The sequence below is a fragment of the Cloeon dipterum genome, chromosome 1 (genome assembly GCF_949628265.1).
Source record: "Cloeon dipterum chromosome 1, ieCloDipt1.1, whole genome shotgun sequence".
Lineage (NCBI taxonomy): Eukaryota > Metazoa > Arthropoda > Insecta > Ephemeroptera > Baetidae > Cloeon > Cloeon dipterum.
This window is the reverse complement of record NC_088786.1, coordinates 19,502,990-19,524,235: the sequence shown is the minus strand read 5'-3', so window position 1 is coordinate 19,524,235 and position 21,246 is coordinate 19,502,990. Positions and strand designations below refer to the sequence as shown.

Below are 21,246 nucleotides of genomic sequence, written 5' to 3'. Positions count from 1 at the left end.
TTTACCTCCTCGGAATTCATCAGCGAGCTTTGTGTGGTCAGAAGTTGCGAGATTTTGCCCTGCACTGCGATCTACGATATGAGACTTACTTCCCGCACACCTTGCAAGGGAATTCCTCGCTTATGCCCTCGACGGGCGGAGTCCCGGTCGCTGAACGCCCGTTCTTGCATCCATCGGGCGTCGGCGAGCGTCGGCCGTTGCCGCCGTGGATGCGGACATGGCCATTTAGCGCCGCTCGAGAGTTGAAGCTCTGGAAACATAATGGGCAGGGATTTTATTTTATGGTGAGGAGAGAATGGATTTTTATATTTGTTACAAACAACTCTAAACGCTTGAATGGAAAAAATGATTTAATTTACATATAGATTTTACTGTGACTATATCACCCTAGGGAAATAAATGACTAGAGGTACCTCAAAGTGAATTAATCACTATATTATATTGAGACGATAATTTCAAACGTTTTGGTGACCAGAAACAGCATTAGCTAATCTTCAAAATATAATCAGTGCCAGAGCAAATATCAAGACAAATTCGAAAAGCTAATGAAATTTGCAATTTATAACATCCCTTTAGTAAAAAGTTTCCTCTCCAAATTTCCTGAAAAGCCGTTTTAAAAAAATGTATTCGTTTTTACCAGCATGCTATACAACCCATTGGGAAATAAGCTTAAAAATTGAATTTTATTTGCAAGTAATTCACTTTGAGCAATCAATTCATTGTTTATTTTGCTTTTAGGAGTCAAATTGTAAAATCCTTTAAAAAATAAAAACAATAAAGAGCACTTACGGCCGAGCAGTCTGGGTATTCGCACATGAAAAGGCGCGTGTCCGAGGAACATGTGCTTGAGATCACTTCAGCGTCGCTTGCCTGTGAATAAAATAAAATTAATTTGATGAGTTCGTAGGAACAGTTTATTTCAACGCAGTATTTTTTTCGGGGGGGGAGCAGGTTTTTGTGAAACCTGAGTTTCATACCTGGAAGGTGATTTTTTCGTTAGCCAATTCGTCCAAGTCGACGTTCCTGAGAAAGGTAAACTCGGTGCGCTGTCTGAGAAGCTTAAGTCGCTGGTACTCCTCAGGGCAAACCTTTTTCCAGAAGTAGTAAAACTGCACGCACTGTGCTTCACTTTTACCCGCCACCTAAGCGTAAAACGATGGTGAAAATTTTAGCAAAAATAAGATCTGGGAAAACGCACGTCTTTGGATACGCTTCGGAAGTCCTTTCCGTGCCTGAGGAGACCTTGTTGGAAGGCTTCAATTTCATCTTGCGCCCATCTGGCGGAGTCTGAGTAACAGTAACTCAGGAGGGGGTGTCCGGCCGGCAAAGATGGGGTTGGCTGCATCAACTTAAGCATCGCCTCCTGTAAGCAAATTAATGTGGATGTTTGAAATTCTTTCCTAATTTTTAGTCAATATTTAAGATATATATATATATATATATAGTTTTTAAATATTCAGTACTATTGTTTCGGCCAAGAGCACTAAAATTGCTCGGCACTCACCTTCACGTTGCCGTGACACATGTTGAGCAAATGCAGAGCGTATTCCTTATTTCTACCACCGCCTGGCACCGCGGCACAGCAGGCGAATTCCAAATACATGTCAACTGAAACCAAAAGCGAGTTACTCGAGGACCGTGTTGGCAGCGCTTTGCTGTGCTTACTCTCTCCTTCCGAGGCTCCTACGTTAGGATCCCATAACAAATGCTCCCTGGGAGTCTCCATTTGCGCCATTTCCCTACACGGATCGCACGGTGGTATATAAGAGACCTGGTGTCTGTGACTGATATTGATGTGTGGCACCGAGTCAGAGTTCATGGCAGAGTCTTCGTTCGCGGCACTGCTATTTGGCTCGTCTGAAAATTGAAATTTGAGTAAACATCCTGACTTTAACAGTTGCGTTGAATAAAGACAGATAAAAATCTGATTTTTTTTATTCACAAGTAGAGATGTGCTCACAATACACGTCATGGCAACTTTTTTTTTTTTTTTTTTTTAGAAAGCATTTCGAAGAGAATAAACTTAATTATTTAATATAAGTCTCTCAAGAAATTACTGTATTTAATTCTGTCCTAAAGGAAACTCAAGGAGTCAATTGCTATAATAGTTCCAGAGTAAACGCAAGAGCCAAGTGAGTACACACAGTCCTATCATATCCTTAATGGTGCTGAAAGATATTATTTATCATAGCTTGCAAAATCCATTTAATTTTTAAAATTCTCCGCTTTAAGCCATAATTTTGATGATGATGATATAATTTTATAAACGTATTTTATGAAAAAAAAACTCACTCTTCAAGGGCAGGTTGTTGTAGAGACCTGAGGCAGTGCGGTCGGGGTCGAGCATGGGCGGAGGCGTGAAGGCGGTCGCTGCGAAGCACAGGTGCTGGTTGCTGCCGACGGACTTGAGTTTGGGCGAGCGCAGCCGCGACTTGTAGAGCAGTGGTCCGCGCGGCAGTACCTTCTGCTCGCGCATCGGGATGAACAGCGGGTCCGGCCTGGGTCTGGGCCTCTTGAGGCGCGGCATTGTACTCACGGTGGAAGGGCTGAGGAAGACGTCGTCCTCCAGCTCGTCCTTGATGGCCACCAGGCGGGCGTTCTGCAATTTTGGGGCCGGCTGCTGCTGGCTGGTGGTCGAGCTGACCGACGGCGAGGCCGTGCCTGAGGTCGGGTAGAAGCGTAGCTCGCCGTTGTTCTCCACCACCAACCCCAGGCCGCTGAGGATGGCCGTGGCGTCGACGGCGCCGTTGCGGAACAGTCCGAAGTCAAACCGCTTTCGTCCGCCGAAGTCCTTAGGGCTGCTGGACAGCAGCGGGTCGTCCGAGTTGGGCATCATCTGGCTCTGCAGCGTGAACTGCGCGTTCGTCGACGCCACCGCCGTCGGCAGCGGCGACGGTGCCGACGACGATGACGCTGGCACGCTGGACAGCGGCGATGGCACAGGCGTGGCCGACATTGGCGACGCCGCAGTTGTTGGTGAAGGTTCGCCGGCCTGCGACGCTGTCTGGTACATCAGGGTGTGGTGCGACCTGCCGAGGGCGTCGCCGGGCAAAACCTCACTCAGGGCGGCCTCGACCGCCGCCGCCGACGGCGACAACCCGCCCGCGTAGTAGGCGAAAGTAGAGTCAGCCGAAGTTCCGTGCGGCGAGCCCAGCGGCGCCTGCTGCAGAAGCCCGAAGGTCGGGCCCTCCTGGCTCGCTGGCGGCGTCGGGTACGCGAAGCCTGGCGAGTCGTGGCCCTGCAGTGGCGACGGCAGCGGCGACGACGTGTGCGGTGAGAAGTTGTACGTCGTCCCACCGTCCTTTGTCTGCGCAAAAAAGCACACCCATAATGAGAAATATATATGCGAGTTTTATTTCATATTCACTTTTTTAAGCCATCCAAGCTTAGGTTTATTTATTTTTTAAAAATTTATTATACAAAACCAACCATGCTCGTAGTTTTTAACGGATTAGACTGATTTTGCAATATCAAGGTGTTTTCATTAATTTGTTCTAAGAGTTGTCCTCTGGTACTTATTTTTAATTTTATTAAATGTTTGATCATAAAAATAAATGAAGGATTTTTACACAAAAATAGTACACTTTCGGGAATTTATCAAAAATAATCGCAGACTAACAGACAAACTCTAGGAATTGGACGTTTCTAGCGGAAGCCAATTTTCTCATTCAGAAATGCACCACTCTTGAATTAAAATGTTCTACTCACGTTTTGTTGGGGCGAAAAGGCGAAAACGGTCTGGCCATCTTTGGTGGCCGACGGCGAGAACTCGAAGTCCTTCTGCGACGCGACGGCGCTGAAGGCAGCGATGTCGGCCAACGTCACCGACTGCAAAGCTGGGAAATCGTTCGACTCCTGGCCGGTCGCGTCGCTTCCCTGAGTGGAGAACACGGCGGTGTCACCGTTTGTGTCTGTGTTCTGGAAGTCGTCCAAAGCGGCCATGTCCTCAGCCTGAAACTGATAAAACATTAAATATTATTAAGCTGTCATTCTTCCCCCAAATATTTTCAACAGAAAAATGTTCTGGGAAAATCGTATGCAGGTATGTAACGGCTTGCAATAGAGTTTTAATTTTTCTAGGATATTTAAAAAAAAATGAGTTTTAATTCAGCTAGTCCAAAATAGTCTAGCGGGTTGCATAACTTCCTTGTAAATTTTAAAACGGCTTTTCCGAAAAATAGGAGAGTGGTTTTTTCCAAATGTGTAGCAAAACTTTAAATTTTACCAGTTTTTCGAATTTGCTAAGATGCCCTTGCACTCATAGCTGCTGAATATTTGAAGCTAAACTCAGACCCCTTATGTAGTTTAAATTTTTTTGAATTCAGAATATGTGTCTCTAAAATTTGAAATTTGAACGTCCAACTCAAGCACCGCGAGTGTCGGGCAATTTTTCTTTGCTAAAAGATATGTTTAAAAACCCTTAAAAAATTAAATAAATCCAAACCTGGATGGACTCTGCAAGCTGAAGCACTGCCTCAGGCACCTGCTGAAACACGTCATCCTGGTTGAAGAAGGTGGCTCCGCCGGCGGCGCCGGTGAAGGCTGCCAGGTTGAAGCTGCTGGTGCCCGAGGAGGCCTGCTCGGCCAGTTCGGCGGCGATGGCCAGCGCGAGCGGACTCGCCACCGACGTGGCGCTGCCCGGCTCGCTCTTGATTCCGCTGGCGGCGCTGACCGCCGCGTCGAACGAATCCGCCGAGTCCGACTGGCGCCGCACCTTCTCTGGGGTTGGCCCCGGCGACGGCGGAGCCGGCACCACGAACGTCTTGGAGGCAGAAGCTGCGGCCGCCTGGCCGGCCGGGTACTGCGGGGGTTGCCCGGACCCCAAAGGGAATGTGCTGGGAGAGTCGCCGCTCGAGGACGACGCAGAAGTGCCACCTGAGGATGAATATCAACTTTTGTTATTTTTAATTTAAAATTTGTCAGTTAATATTATGCTGGAAGTGAATTTGACAATTATTTTTAAATGAATAAATTAAATAAAAATTCTGATAAAATATTTAGTTATATTATAAACGCAATACGCGTGCATCACTAAATTTATAATTAAAAATTTAATGTAAAAGAGGCATTTGCAATAAAAAAGTATGTGTCTAATAAGACAGTTGGTTCACCGCTCCTCTATGTTTTTCTAATGTAAACCTCCTTCCAACCCTATCAATTTTCTTATGGTTATCCTAAGAACAAGGATGAAAAGTCTTGAAAATGTTATTAGTTTATTCTGTCATTCAGAAAAATGGGTGACAAATTAACTCAAAATTTGCTTAAAATCTGTTTAATTCATTCAAGTATAGTTCTTAACTCTACTAAAGACAGTGCCAATTCAGCTGAACTTGAAATGCACTGTGTTTTGAGCAAAGAAATTCACTTGAATGGCGCAGCTTTTCAATCGCCAAACCACAATCTGTTTTTGGCAGAAGGCTTTTGAAGGCACAATTTCGCACTGGCAATTTTGCAACAGGCGGTAACGAGACCGCAAATCGAGCGCAATTGTGCTCTGCGGCAATTAATTGGCGACCGCATCGGCGCCAAGTTGCGAACCACCCTGCCGGGAGCGAGCGAGGGAGGCAACACAGGGGCCAGATGAGATAGAGACAAAAGACGAGAATATGCATAGTACAATGTTACTTACCGTTTGGAGCGGAGGCGGCTGCCGTCGTCGCCGACGCAGTTGCGGTCGCCGGGCTGAAATTGGTCTGCGAAGCGGCGGCAGCGGAGGCGGCGGAGGCCGCGGTCTGCAACGACGGGTTCGTGATTCGTTTCTGGATGATTTTCTCCTCGATAAGGGCTCGTACGCTCACGCTGGCCGTCTGCAAAGGCGGGCCGGCCGAGTCTTTCTTGTCTGTCTTTTTCGCTTCTGAGTCCTGCAAAATGATGTTTGTTTTTAAATCATTACGTATAGCAGCAGATTAAAAAAATCCACATTGTTTGTTAATTCTCTTAAAATTTGAAAATTATTAATTTTGCTGAAAATGTTTATCAAATAAAGTTATCAGTCTTGTGATTGTACAAAAAATTAGTGCTGTTAAAATTAAGATTAATAAAAGAAAAATAACCCGTTTTTAACTTTCTGCTTCTCTTCATTTTTGCATCAAATAAATAATGAGCGTTTTAATCACGAATTAGCTGCTTCCACAATAGTTAAATGTTGGAGTACAATATTTTCTACTCAATTCAATTACCTTCAAAATATTTATTTAAAAAATTGATTTCACCCAACCCCACAAGCCATGCCAAAGAGGTCCTTACCTTTTTGAAGTAGCCGCCATGAAGTCTCATGTGTCCATTGAGCGCGGGCACATTCTTGAACTTGCGGTGGCAGAGGTTGCACTCGACAGGCTTGGGGTCGCCACCCTTATCCCCATTGGCAGGCGTTGCCGCCTGGGCTGAGGTGCCGTTCGTAGTCGCTGCGGTGCCGCTGCTCGTGTTGCTCTTGGTCGTCGAGTTCTGAAACATAACCACAAAAATGTTCAGCAACAATAATAAGCGTGACTAGAATCGCGCACGTTGTAATGGATAACACTTGTTCGTAGACCACTTTTGAATTGATGTTTTCAAGAGTTGCAGAGCTTCAAAAGTATTAATTCTTGCTGGGAATCATTATTATTCATTTATTTTTTTATTCTGACGTCAATCTGAGTTCAATCTTGGCGATTTTTTATGGTAGCCTCTATATTAATATGCCACTTTTGACATTCCGCAAATGCAAGAAAACTTTGGTCAAATTAGTAAATATAATACAATCAGCCATATTTCTTGCAGTATTATTTCTGTACGCTTTAATAGAAAAGTTAAAAAGTTAAAAACTTTTAGAACAAAAGGGCTATAAGCGTAATTAATTTTTCTAATTGTAAAAACGACCCATCAAAACAATTGTCCTCTATAAACAAAAATTAAACAAAATTTAATTTTTTTATAAATATAATTTCAAGATCGTGCTTGTATTTCGGTTATCTATCTATGCTTAATAACTTTGAATTTATTCTGCGCCATCCGAGGAGCAGCTATTTAAGTTAAGCGCGACAAAGGGGTGCTGATAAATGGAATCAGCGTGCACGCACAAAACGGGGAGGAATCCAGTTTTTCCGCGCAAATCTAATGATATGTCACACCCTGCGTATCAAAATGCTGGTCTTTTATATCCTAATGCATTCGAATCAGAGAAGAAAGGAGCAGCAGCTGAGGATCCAGTTTGGTTCTCACGCTCATCAGCAGCGCCCGATCGAGAATCAAACGGGTCCAGCAATAGCGGACTGGTTGCAGGCCGAAAAAGAGTTTCCCGCTCGCCATCCGGACAGGCCACGCAGGTGCATTTTTGTTCCGCTGTGGCTGGACGGGGGCTGCATCTCACCCCTTCTCGAGTGGGGTTCGCGCGTCGACGCATCAAATGTAAAATTTAAATAGGATCCGTTCGATTTTTTTCTATAAACGAGATGGATATGATTTTGATAGTGTTCATGACGGATTTGGGGAAAATATTGAGTAAAAGCAGAGAAAAAATATTTTTCAACTTGACTAGAAATTAATTTTGATTTAATTTCTCTAGACACGAAAATGAGTCATTTTGGCAATTGGTTTTCTTAAGTAATTTAATGTTCAAATCATCTAGCTATTTAAAGTGAACATTTAAAAACTCTGAGCTAGGAAGCATTGGAAAAACAAATAACATATCTGAATACGCAATTTCTCAACGTTAATTGGTTTAAAAAATGTCACCCTTTTTTCAAAATATAAATGGAACAACGTCAGCTATTTTGGATTTCTTTATGTAACATTTCTGTTTATCAAGTTTTCCTTTGACTTCTCAAGTAGGATGCTAAATTTAAATTAAAAAGGATGTTTTTGGTGGAATATTTCCGTAAAATTACCAATTATAAATTAGCAGCTTTCCTATTTTTAATAAGCTCTAAATTAATTTAATCATTGAAATGAACGGTTATTTCTTTGTCAAACCTGGAATTTAAATGCACCATCCTTTCGGAAATAGCGCTTTTCCTCCTTCCTCTTTGCATCGATTTGCAACATTTTCCCTTTGCGAGGCGCTTTTTGCTCGGTTTGTTGCGCACCCTTTCAGTTTGAACTGCCGATTTACGAGTACGAATGTTCCCCCGCGTAACTTCATTAGCGGAGCAAATTATCCTGCCTCGTGCATCTCTCCGCCTCCCCAAAGCAAGTGCAGCACGGCGGAAAAAAAACACATAAGCCCCAATTTGGAAAGGCGCGCTTTTTACGGCAACTTTTAAAAACACTCAAATATTCATGAGCACGCTAGCGAGAGATGAAAATTTCCGCCTTTGATATAAAATTCAGCAGCTTTTCGCATATTTATTGCCGAGGAGGGAAAAGATGTGCGTCCTTTCATCTCCGGGCCGGTGCCGAAAAGGGCAGATGTTGGCGACGAGCCGGCAAAGGGGAAGAATTTTATTGCTGCCCGCCCGGACCGAATGTGTTTTGTGTGAAACGCACGCGGTCCATGTGTCCGGTGTGGTCGGTAGAGACGAGTAATCTCATAATGAGATGAGAGAAAGGAAAGAAAAGAAAGGGGTTGCTCCTCCGTCGGACGAAAAGGGGAGGCAATACGATCCCGTCCGCAGATTTCGCGCGTTGGCCGGCCCGTTGCGCATGGGAACGCATTATTGTACAAAGAAGACGATCCCTATTTGCATCGAATCCAGTTTCCACCGCCGCCGCCGTGGTGATGAAAACTTTCATCACAAACGGCCTGAGGATGCACGCATTCCGCCGCCACGATAATTTATTATTGAGTGAAATTCCAACGGCCTGACTCGAATTTCATAATGCGCGCTATTATTCTGCGCGAGGGGATGCTCCTCGAAATTCAACACGAGCGCAAGAAGGGAACTCAGCGTTGAAGTGATTAAAAAAGAAAATATTTCAAAGAGCTCGTTGAAAATTTATTATCATCTCTGGAAAAATAACATATCAGATTATATTGGTGGTAATTTGGCACTGAACATGGCAGTTTCTAATTGAAATAAATATTTGCTTAAGAATCAAATTTATTTGCTCCTCTAATTATGTGGAAGAGGGTATCTCGTGATTTAAATAAACTCAGAGCCCATAATGAAGCGAAGCTGAAAGTTAAAAAATGGGTTCTCTCTGCTTGGAGTAATCTGTTTTCGTTTTTTGCAACAAAAGAAGCTGAAATTCAAATTTTACTAACAAAGAAATAAAGTAAAGAGCTGTTGCAAAATTTTTAAGATGAAAAATAGGATAATAAATTTCTCTTGATATTAATATTTTTCTCATGCCAATTAGGGAATTCTTTTCTGATCTAACATCTTAAAAATAACTTCGTTTTTGTAGACCCAAAAAATTTGTACTATGTGGTCAAGCCCCAGCCGATAATTCGTCTTATCTGACCAGACTTTTAAAACATTAACTCATACAAAATTACAGTCCGCTGATATCGAAGTTGTATCATTAATTTGTCGTCGTCCTTGAATTTGTTTTCCCTCCCATCCGGTCAACAGTAGCGTTTTTTCCAATTAAAAGTTTTTCAACGGTTGGAGTGCGAATAAATACACGGTAAATTTGTGGCGATGCTTGAAAAAGAGCAGTGCTCGTTAAAATTTCACCGCTCGCGCACGCCAGCGCGTGCCACCTTTTTGCCGCCGCACAAAAACACTGGCTCTTAATTGAAATCGTGCGGGGGTAAAAAATCGGCCTCTTTTTGCCGAGATTCCATTATTCCAGTTCAAATTACGACGAGGTCATGCTCCGAGTGCATGTTGTCTTTTCAATACAACCAGCTTTGCACGCGTTCCACACTTTCTGAGTTTTTTTGGGGGTCGGCAGGGGCAGCGCCAATTGAATATTCAAGAAGTACTCTCTCGTTTGCGCGATCCTGTCTAGGGGCGACCGATTTATGCAAATGAAGCGCTCTTCTCAATGCACCTTGGAGTGCAGTGCGCGCCAGAAGCGGAAAAAATATCGTCAAAGCCAAGCCTCTCGCACGAAGTCGCAGCGCCAATTAGCAGCGTTAATTGTGCCGTGGGTGTGCAAATCAAGAGTAATGATTGGAAAATCGAGCACTCCAAACTCTTGTTAATGCAAATCAAATTGAATAAATTTTGATTCAAAATCTTAAAAATCATTTTAGAGGAAAAATTAGAGATTTATATCTGCCATCTTTCAAAAGATATAATTACTGCTCCAATTTTCAATTAAAGGTAAATAACTAACATAAAATACGCAGAAAATGATGCTAGATAATTTACGAATGGGTTAGATTGGGGGTCAATGAGGGAAAATGTGTACAACTATTTTAATTCCTAATTCCTATATTTTAATTCCTAATTGGCTCATCAGGAACATCAAGATGAGTGAATAATCAAAAGCGCTCTCGCAGAAACAGTCCTTAAAATTAATTTGAATTAATATTTAGCAATGAGCAATGACGATCCAATTAAGGTGCATTCTTCGAGCGGAAAGTAAAACGATAATCAAGTAAAAAGCAGTGCAAACAGCGACGTCTGCGTCAGCTGCGGAAAGTGTTTCAGAGTGGAAAATACGGCGAATTTGGCGTCAGATTAATCGTCACGCGCGCGCCCTTTCTTCTTGGCGGCACGCGTCGACAGAGGGAAGGAGGCATTAATTTCGCCCTTTTTAATCTACACAGCAGCCTGGTGACAAAGAAGAAGGCGTCCGTCGGCTGAAATAATTAATTATTGCCAACTAATTGAATTAATCGTCAGCGCTCGAGATTAATTGCCGCGGGCCGCCCTGCGCGCGGATTTTCATTAATTACGAGAGCGCGCGCGAAATCTAATTTTGCCGGCTCAAAAAGGAGGAAAAGGCGCGAGAAATGAGATTTAAATAGCGTGCGCGCTGGCGATTTCGCAATTTCGCAATTTCGCAGCTCGCAATATAGGTCGTGTTCGTCTAAGAGGAGCAGAGTATGTATAATAATGATAATTATGCCGAGAGTTGGCTGGCGCCTGGGGACACGGCAAGCAGCGCAGCGCAGCAACTTTCGCTCTTCAGCCCCGCATTATACTGTACTGTACACGCGAGTGCACTCCGCCGTCGAGTGCAACGTGCGCTTGACCTCGCAGTAAATTCAGATTGTTATCTCTACGTGATTAGAATTAATGCCACCAGCCGTGCACTTTTCAACAACGCAAACTTTTTCAGTCTCCGTTCGTGTTTACATAATGCAGATTGTACGTGTACGTGTACAACAACAGCAGAGTGTGCTTGCATCTGACAACCAGACATTCGAGATTTTAAAAAAAACATTCCTGTTAAAATTAAAAAAGATTAGAGCCATGTCACGGCTGAAGAAAAATCGACGCAATTCTTTTCAGTTTGCGGCAAAATTAACTATCCAAATCTTCTATTTTGCGAGTAAATTTACTCAAACAGTTTTTGAAAACGCAATATCAAGTTACTTGCTAGTGAGGCAATCTAAAAAAAGTTGGTTTCTTCCGATCGAATGAAAACCAACGGGGTTAATTCTAACGCATAGCGGTTGAGAGTTTAAAGGGGGTTGTGCACTCTTACTAAGCCAATGCATGTATTATCCGATTATTTTGTTAATTATAAATTAATAAGATCTTTTTCACGGCATCTAGATAAATAGAAGGAGTTAAATTTCCTCGATTTCATGCGCTCAATTTCATTAAAAAATATTGATAGAATTTGAAATATCAAAATTATGGAGACCATAGAATTTTGAGCTGGCAAATTCCAAAATAAGAAAAACAATGTATATATAGTTTCGATTAAAATATTCAGGGCTGATTTCATATTTAATTTATATTGATCTCTTTGAAAGTCATCTTGAAAAAATCGGTTGTCCATGCCGGATTAATTTGGCATTAAAGGGTTTACTTGCCCTGCTTTTGCTCTGTAGGGGCACCTCTCCATAAAAGATGTGCGTATTATGATCCCATAGGCCGAATATGAAAACATAAGCTCACGCGATTTTTGGCCGTGTTTTCTGTTTTCTGTTTCATGGGCGGCTTTCTGCGCGTCACTACATTTAATCCCGCGCGCGGTGACAAAGTTTTGATGGCGCCATCGCTCGAAATTGTAATCCCGGCCGCCGCACCGACGGGACGGACAAAGCTCGGCGGATGCTTCGGACCCGAAATCCTGCTCGCACTCTTTTTACGGCCGCCAAACTTTGAGATTATTTTATACGGGCTAACTTTGGAAGATTAAATCGCCGGCTAATAAGGCGGCGAAAACGAACCTCTTGCCTCCTCAGATGATGGTAAACCCCTGTGCGCGTGTTGCTAGCGTCAGCTAGCTGGATTATCCTTGTTTATTGTTAAGCGAGCGTGTCCTCGAATCCTCATTTTCCTCATCATAAAATGCATTTCCCGTGTCGGAATGTTGATGTTTAATTTCTCTAAAGAAATATGAGACTTTTTGTACGCAGCTGATTTATTAAAATTTCAGAATTGCAAGGCACAATATTAAATCTGGCGGGCGGAATGCCTCTAATTAAACGCATTCCTGCTACATGTTTGCATCGCTCTGGGCAGAGAAATGCTGTGTGCGCGCGGGCGGCGGGCGGGCGAAAAACGTCTCCGGATTTCCCTGCCAGCAGATATGGCGGGTGGAGCAAGCATCCGCGGAATGGTCGTGCTTTTTCCGACTCGGCAAGCACGAGAAGGAAATTGCATATTTTTGCCAGCGTGACCTGCAAAAAGTGGAAAAACACTCTCTGCGCGAGGAAGGAAACGAGCTGCCGAGGCATTAGTGCGGCGTAAATATTGCAGCTTCAGTGATATTTAATTAAAAACTCCTAAAACGAGATTCTAGAGTTCCAAAAGCATTAATGAATAAATTCATATCAAGAGAAAAATGTGTTGTTTTAATTTCTGTTTGTTAAAACAGCTTCAAATAGACACAATTTTTATATACCTGACACGCAACTGTTAAAATCATTTAAAAAAGGTTAGAAGACAAAAAATTAAAAGTAAATTAAAAAACTGACTGGGTCAAGTTTAAATATGAAATTTATCGCTCATTCCCGTGCTGGAAAATATCAGCTAATTTTAAGGCCTAATGAATAGTAAATTTCCTGCAAAATAAAACTCACTGCTGCAGTTTTAGCTACAGAAAATTTTTACTCACTGTGAAGAGAGAAGAAATCACTATGAAAATATGAAAATGACAAAACACCCTCTTTAAACTTTCAAGTTCCATTCATAATTTAGCTCGGAAAGTTGGTTTTTTCTACGTCAAATAGAGTCCTGGGACAGCGTGCCATATTTTCCATTTTTAGTGGTCAACGTATGTCGGAAAAACTGAAAAAAAGACAAATCCAAAAAATTGTCTTGTATTTTATTTTTCCCTTTTTCAAACCGGACCAGGAAACGGCTGAAACTGGTTCTAATTTTTATTGCCTCGCATTAGTCTGAGCGCTTATCCGCGTCGATTTTAATAGCTGTTGGCGCAGTTTTAGTTTTTATCCGGTGATTTACGCTACGGTGAAAACGCGCCGAGAACAAAATCGTGGAAATGGCGCGAATAAAACAAATATCGCTGAATTCGTCGGCGTGATTGTTATTGGCGGGTGCGAGCGTGGACTAATCACTTTTAATTACTGCGCAAAGGGCCGAAATGCAAAGAGAGCGCGTCTCTACCGGTGCTTTTTTCCGCGATAATAATGCCACTGGATGCCGTTGCAATAAAGTAAGGGAATTACGCGAGCCGGCGCAGCTTTTATTAACACACACCCATACGCGAAAAGCCTTTTTTACGCGCCGTAAATATTTGATATTAATTGCCCTTTGGCTTTATTGCGCGCAAACTTTTAATCGAGTCCGTCGGATGAACGAACGAACGAACGAGAGCGAGAGAGAGAGAGCGTGCAAATAATACACGTATAGTCATCCTTTTTATGGCCAGCGGCACCTGCGGCCGCGCCAGCGTGGCAAATACCAGAAGAAATTTATGTATTTGTGCTTTATTTCGAATTAGGAATGCTACTTTTATGATCAAATAATCGCAGCATAAAATTCTGCCACCTGCAATCAGACATATTTTTGCACCAAGCTTAGAAGTTTATGAAAACACACCGAAATTGTGCCACTCAATATATAAACCTCATTGTCAGAAAAAGAAAAGGGAAGGAAATTTTATCCGGATCAAGGGTGCAAAATAGTTGTTAAAATCTTCAAAATTAAAAATATATCAGTTTATTGAAAATTATTAAACTAATTTATTTTCATTTCTAATAATTTTTTTCTAAAATTTTAAAGTGTTGGAAAGAGTTAATTATTTGATGTGGTTAATTTACCTTGGAATCGTTTTGCAATCCAAAGAGCACGTTTCACGAAAGAGCGAGTATGTTCGCCGACTGACCAGCTAGGTACACTAACCAACGCAACCTGGACCGCGAGTGACCACCTCCCGCTTCCCCCTTCCTGCACTCGAAAGAAAACGCCGCTGACTGGTCTCTTCAAGATATACCGGTCATCACCAAACAGTCAGCTCTGCCTCCCCAGTCGAACGTGTTTTCGTTTTCGGGGACCAGGCATCGCATGATGACAATATCAAATGCAAATTATGAAAATAAATACATATTTACAAAAACCATTCTAAAAATTTTTCAAGAGGATTGATATTGCGATTCCCCAGAAAATAATGTTGTGCCAATACATAAAAAACTCTAGAAGGATGCAGTTAGAGCCAAAATAGACCTAGATAGCACTTTATTATTATTATTATTATTATTTAAAAAAAAAAACGTGGCTGCAAAGTTATCATGCTTTTCAAATGTATACTTTTTACTTGAAATCTGATTTTATTTCAAAACAAAGAGTTTCCCCATAAAGCGTCATACACTGTTAAATAGATCTTGAGGAATCGGAATCTGCCAAGAAAATATGCCAAAATGGGAGAACATTGGCAAAATTTGAACTTTAAGTGTAGATATGTCATTCTTTGAATATTTTTTCTAATATCCTGGATCATGAAAACTCCGTAGAACGATCAAAATACCAACACTAGGGATTTAAATATTCAACGGTTATTAATTCTCGTTCTTGTTTGTGTTTATTTATCTTCCATTCTCTTTTATCCTTTAACTGGATAAAGATAACAAAGCTACTGTCTAGGAAAGGAAAACTTCTTGCTGGGAAAAATAATCCTCCTGTATTTCCAGCGATGACAACTTAAAGATATTCGCAAGACGGTAGCAATTTTCTTTTCTCTTTGCACGGTGTTGTGCTACATACGAACATTCGCAAAATAGTGTGCGGTGCATTTGGCAGGATGACATTGGCACTCGGCGAACAAAATAAAAGTTAATTTGCAGCGCCGTCATGTTCATAGAGCCTTTGTTTGTTGGTTTTCGCTACTTCAAAAGCACGTCAGCTGCAATTTGGTTGCGAATCACTCACTCACACACAAGTTATTATTCCAGCCGCAGAAAAAAGCAGCTTTTGCACGTTGAGGATAAAAATGAGTTTGATGAAAGGCTTAATAGGGGTGTGAAAACTGGTCATGAATTTAATCATCTACGCGAGTACACACCTTCGGCTCCAATTCCTGCCAGCTATAGTTTATTCAAATGGCGCGGCGTAAAATTTAAAGCCTTTTTGCGAAAGAGCGGCCGCGTTACAAAGAGCGTAAAATTTTATGAGCCGCCGCCCGCTTTTCACGTGGCATGCAACCTAAAGTGCTTTCGGCTTTTTGCCCGCCGACTTATTATTGTTTTATCGCCGCGGTGTGCGCGCAAACTTTCGACATTAATATCCGCGAACGAAATGTGTGTGTGCATTTCGAAAAAGGCTTGCGTTCTTCCAACTTTGTTTGCCGAGGATTACAAACTTGAAATTCCTTCTGAGAGCGAGCTCCACAAGATTTAATCCTCGCCGGCAATTAGCGAATTCGTGTCTTTTCCGTGCTGAGAGAACACTGACCTGCGTGCCGGACCACGTGCGACTTTTGACCGGCTTGTCGCCTTTGGTGGCCGCGGCGGCCGCAGCGGCCGCGGCCTGTTGCTGCGTCTGTTGCATGATCTGCTGAATAAGCTCCAGGTGCTGCCGGGTCAGACCGTCGGTCGCATCGTTTTCGCCGCCCGGACTCGCCGCCTACAAAAAACCAACAAAAAAAGAATTGTAGCTTTCAGAATAATGTGTGCCGCAGAAACCGGTCCTGCAGAAAACTTTGCCAAATTGAGGCATTTCGTTCCTCAAAATAAATTGCTAATTAGCCAATTGGGACAGTCCTTATTGGGGTTCAAAGTCTTCAACAGATGAGAGTTGTTTATTTAAATATTTCGGATTCTTGCCCTACGATATCAGGTTCAATACTACAACACTCTGCATTCTAAACGTTTAAAGATCTCATTTTTGACGCACCGAAAAGGAAAAACGCGGTGTACGCGACAGCAGAATTTTGGAATTTTTGTCTTAAAAACTGTTTAGGTTTCTACCGCAGTTCGCTGAACCGATTTAAGTTTTCAGCTCGTTAAATGAATTTTTTAATGCCGAAATGCACAAAAAGTAGGATTTAATCTGAAATTGCAGTGCAAGTACTCGAAAGTTTGAAATTAACACTGTACATCATCTTTGTTGCTGGCTCCGAACACTAACAATAAGGACATCCCCAATTGGGGAATTAGTAAAAAATATGGATGTCTATAGGCATGGAGTCAGCAAAGAAATTAAAAGTAAGCATTTCATTTCTTGATCCTCTTTAGAAGAATTTAATTTAGCTAAAATTAGCTCTGAAATTTAAATTTTTTCAGTGTCATCCGATTCCTGATCAGATTATGCAGCCAAATTACTCAAAAACTCGACACGACGTGCCGGAAATCGGCGGAAACCAAGACCCGCTTAGAGTAACGGTTTTAAATTTCCCGTCGATTTTCAGAACGTTTTGTTGATTTAAAGACCTATTCATTCATATGTCTAACCTTATTCGACCCTCAGGAATCAACCGGCACTGTCAAAAATGATATTCCAGTGTTAATTTTCATTAAAAAAATCGAAATATATCTTGCAATTTTGTGCTCAAAATAAGTTTTAAATAAATTATTGTAAAAGTAAAAAAAATGTGAGAAAGGGCAGCACTTCTGGTAAACAAGTTGAGTAGTTCAGACCTTTTCTTTTTGTGAATACCCAGTTTAAATCAAGTGCAATAATTGCAATATTCCTTAATTTTATGATTAGTGGCTCTAAATAATGGAGCGATATTTTTTTCTTCGGCAATTCATTCGAAAACGAGAAATTTGGCCTCTCACGGAGGACGCATTTAAATTGCGTTTTGAGGCACGTTGGGTTTTAAAAATCAATTAGTCGGGCTGCACCGGTTGCATAACTCGTCGGCGGAGATTAGTCGGCGTCTCTCTGGAGAGCAGCTTACTTAATCTTAATTTCCTGCCACTGCGCCGACGAGTTGGAAGAAAGCTCGCGCTCTTTAGCATAATCGCCTGCAGATGTGCATGCATAATAAGGGGCTGCTCTCGAGTTTTATTACTCCATCAACTGCCGACGAGCGCACAAATCTCCTCCTTGATGTGCCAGTCGCAATCGCGAATCGAGCGAGCGGCTGAGTGATTAACCCCGGGCACTGGAACAATGGGCAATGGCACACACACATCCACCTGCAGCATTCTGCATTCATTCGCAATCAACTCGTTCGTTCGTCCGCTCGACCGTCGCCATGCATATTTGATTTGCGGCCGGGCCAATTAATTAATCATCGTTAGTCGGCCGAGCGAACGAGCATCCAGCCGACCGAGCGACCTCTCCAAACCAGCCTCTAATTACCCTTTGTCCGAGCGCTTGTTTATCTGGCCGCTCTCGTTTCAATGCTGATTGCTGGCTGAATGTAAAACGCGTGTAATCTCTGCCAAACTTTTGCCGCGCCCAACGTTTGACCTTTTCACAAACACTGCGCAGCCCTGAAGCGGCAACACAACGTTTTGCACCGATAAAATGTTTCTGCCGTTCCCAGAGTGAAAACTAAATTTTTTTGAAAATAAAAAAAAAATAGAGAGGGAAAAGTCGGTGTTTTGATGAACATACCAAACAATCCGGTGGTGAGAGTGAAATGTGCTGACCACCTCCTGCTTTTTTTCAATTGCATTTAACTCTAACTCCGAATTTTAAACAGGCAGGAAAAGTCTAAACGGTCGTAAACTTGAGTGCATTTTCACATGAAACGTTGTGCTACTTTAAAATTGTTTCCTAGAAATTAATATCATTCTATAGCCAATTTGACTGGCTTAAAATGTAAATGAAATAATATTTATGGTTAGAAATGAAAGGCAATCGACGATTTTTTTGCAATATGCCTGCACCAGTACATCTGATATTTTACTTCAATATCTTACAGACAAAATTGTAGAAGATTTAGAGAACTGATGAAATTTGCAATTCTTAACGTATTCTGGAAAAAATTCCTCACTTCAATATCCCGGGAAATCCCTTTCAAAAACTAACACATATTTACTGCAAATTATGCAACCACAACTTTTTAAGCCGTTACATTTATGCACGAGATTTTTCCAGAGCAAATTTCTGTAGGAGAAGTTTGGAAAAATCACTAAAATTTCCTGAAGTATTTCACTTTATTCGCTGAGCAGACTCAAAAATAAAATCCGGCCCATTTTCAAGACATTATGGCAGTTTAAAGCTTCTTAAAATGTTGACTTTGAAATTACGTAGTCGTGAATCGAGTGAACCATATTTAACGGGTACTATCTCCCTTAGCAAATTGTCATCTTTTATCAAATATACTATTGAATGGTAGCGACAAAACACCAACGTCTTCGTATTATTAGGCACGCGCCCGTAGGGACATTTCAAGTAATTCAAAGTAAAGGATGCGGGTGAATGAAAAAATACATTGATCATTTCTGACATTGTAAATTTAATATAAAATTTTCTCAGGTTAGAATTTTAATTAATAAGTTAAATTGTAGCTCCCTGTAGATGTTTTGAGAAAAAAAACATTGATTTTGTCTTTATTATTAGCTAAAAACCTTCTAAAATATTGAATAACACCCTTTTTTCAATCAAAATTCTCCAACCCTACAAATTTTCGCTACAATTGCAGAGAAGTGAGGTAAAATGATTTCAAACAAGGACGTCTTCCAGCGCCATAAAAGATGAGAAGAAATGCGGGAGCGAAATTAGCGGTATCGATTGAATCGGCGTCGAGCGCAATGCCTCGCCATAAACAGGCCTTTCACGCGCGCCTACATATACATATTATAGCGGGGGGTTAGAATGCAAAGCGGGCGGCGTCGGTGCACGTTGTGCGTTCGAGGGATGATCGGCCGGCCGAATTATTATTCAGCAGGGCCGCTGCGGTTTCGTCCACTTTAATCCCGCCTCCATAAAGGCCGTGCCGCGCTCGAGGGCTCAGCGCGGCGGCAAAGTCGGGCTGCTGCACGTGTGCCTGCAACTCGGCGCGCGCTCAATTTTCGCCCCCGTCGCGCGCGCTTGCCGGCACGAGACCCGAAATTTTGAGCGCTCGCTCGCTCGCACGCCAGATGCAGCCGATGGACGACGAGAGGGCCAATATCCCGCCCACACCCTCCGATCAAATGGGCACGCGAAAATTGGAAAAGTGCTGCGCCAGGGGCCAAAAATGGGTGACGAGGAGAACCTTCCAAAGTGAAGCTCAAAACATTGAAATCATTCTGTTTTGTGTTAAATTCTGATTTTTAGTAGAGGAAACGAGTTGGTCTATGAAATATATTTTCCTTTATTTTAATTAGTCAAGTAGATGATTAAAAATTTAATCGTGTGGAGAAAATGAATTTAACTTCAATTGAATAGTAATTTTTATTGATTATTTCACAATTTTATGAAATGTAGAAAAATAATAATCTGAAAAGGGTGAGATTTATAGCAGCAACTAATGCGGCAGAATATTGTGTCATCAGTGAATTAAATAAGTAGTATTTTATATCGATTAGCAATTAAAGCAAAAAATTCAAATTTGAGCCAATTTTGGTGCCAATGAAAAAATTGAAAATTTTGACGAGTTAAAAAATTTAATTAAATTTGTAATGCAAAATCAATTCTTCAGTTATTCCAGAGCAAGATTATATAAAGAGGGCGGATGGTGAGCAGCCTCTGAACCTTTCAATGTTCCGGGGAGGGTGGAATCAAAACTGCAAGCATTTTTTTGCTTTACTGACGATGAGATGCAGAAATTTTTCGGTCCAGAGCTTTCAGAAAACTGTAAAAGCTGAATTTTCATAATATTCAAGTTTCGAAGTCAATTTCTACAGTGCTTTAAGAAACTTATATGCGCATAATATTGAAAATTCCAAAACCATGAATGAATATTAAATTATTTTAAACCCGATTGACCCAGAATGAATTTCAGCTATAAATTTGAGAAAAATAGAACCACGCACATACTAGGGAAACCATTCTAAGCAATACACGCAAACTATTTAAAAAAAAATTTCAGCCTTAAATTTGCTGACAATACTATGAATATCGACTGCCTACATTATTTCTTTCCCAATGCAGATATCCGAATTAAAACCGTCTGAAAATTTAAATCGTAGAATTTCTCACGAACCTGATTCGAAGTGGAGGGGCTGTTTGGCGACGGCGACGAGAGCAGCTGCTGAAGCTGGCTTGGCGAGCCGGTGGCCGAGGCGCCCGCCTCCGAGGACGAGCTGCTGGAGGCGGCCGGGTACGGAGGTGGTGGGGGCGGTGCGTATTGTATGCACGAGGTGGCCTCCTCCGAGGAGGCTGACGACGCCGTCGAGGCCGAGTTGGCGGAGGCGGCGCGGCCGCCCGCCCCCGAGGGGGTCGTGTGGTGGTTTTCCGTGTGTCGGCGTAGGGACCGCGCGTCGCAGTACGACTTGCCGCAGCCCTCGGCCTTGCACTCGAACGGCTTCTTGTTGCGGTGCGTCAGCATGTGGCCGTTCCTACCGATCACAAAGGTAGGGTCAGCCAAATGAGTGAAAAAAGGTGCACAGCCTTGACCCATACGAAAAAAAACGATTATATAAGGGAAGAATAGTTGGGTGTGTTGAAAGAAACTTTTATAATATATTCCCGGCCTAGACTTATATTCCAAAAGACCCTTGCGGAAAAAATGGAATTTTAACATAAATTTATTTTTATTTTATGTTTTTCAAAATTAGAAAAACACAGTTGTAGAGTTTTCCCACGAGATATTTTGTTTGAGTACCTTCAAGGTTTTATAATATGTTTTTAGATGCATCAAAATAGCCAAGTTTGACGGAAATTTTTCAAATTTGAATAATACCCGAGTTTATTTTTA

The 21,246-nt window shown here is 42.0% G+C and overlaps 1 protein-coding gene across 5 annotated transcripts in view; it reads right to left on the bottom strand.

The window, feature by feature from the left end:
* The window catches only part of LOC135947653 (pneumococcal serine-rich repeat protein-like), a 162,520-nt gene that overhangs the window by 6,315 nt on the left and 134,959 nt on the right, over positions 1–21,246 (bottom strand). For 3 of the 5 annotated variants that reach the window (XM_065496531.1, XM_065496532.1, XM_065496530.1), the window contains exons 7-19: positions 20,533–20,887; positions 15,903–16,073; positions 6,247–6,444; positions 5,630–5,861; positions 4,445–4,875; positions 3,709–3,957; positions 2,293–3,307; positions 1,666–1,857; positions 1,505–1,608; positions 1,199–1,363; positions 978–1,142; positions 790–870; positions 90–250 (exon numbers count right to left, since the gene is read on the bottom strand). In XM_065496531.1, the coding sequence (XP_065352603.1) occupies positions 90–250; positions 790–870; positions 978–1,142; positions 1,199–1,363; positions 1,505–1,608; positions 1,666–1,857; positions 2,293–3,307; positions 3,709–3,957; positions 4,445–4,875; positions 5,630–5,861; positions 6,247–6,444; positions 15,903–16,073; positions 20,533–20,887 (3,519 nt within the window). Of the gene's footprint in view, positions 1–5; positions 251–789; positions 871–977; positions 1,143–1,198; positions 1,364–1,504; positions 1,609–1,665; positions 1,858–2,292; positions 3,308–3,708; positions 3,958–4,444; positions 4,876–5,629; positions 5,862–6,246; positions 6,445–15,902; positions 16,074–20,532; positions 20,888–21,246 lie in introns of all 5 variants that reach the window. The other 2 variants (XR_010575699.1, XM_065496533.1) reach the window with 2 other exon arrangements.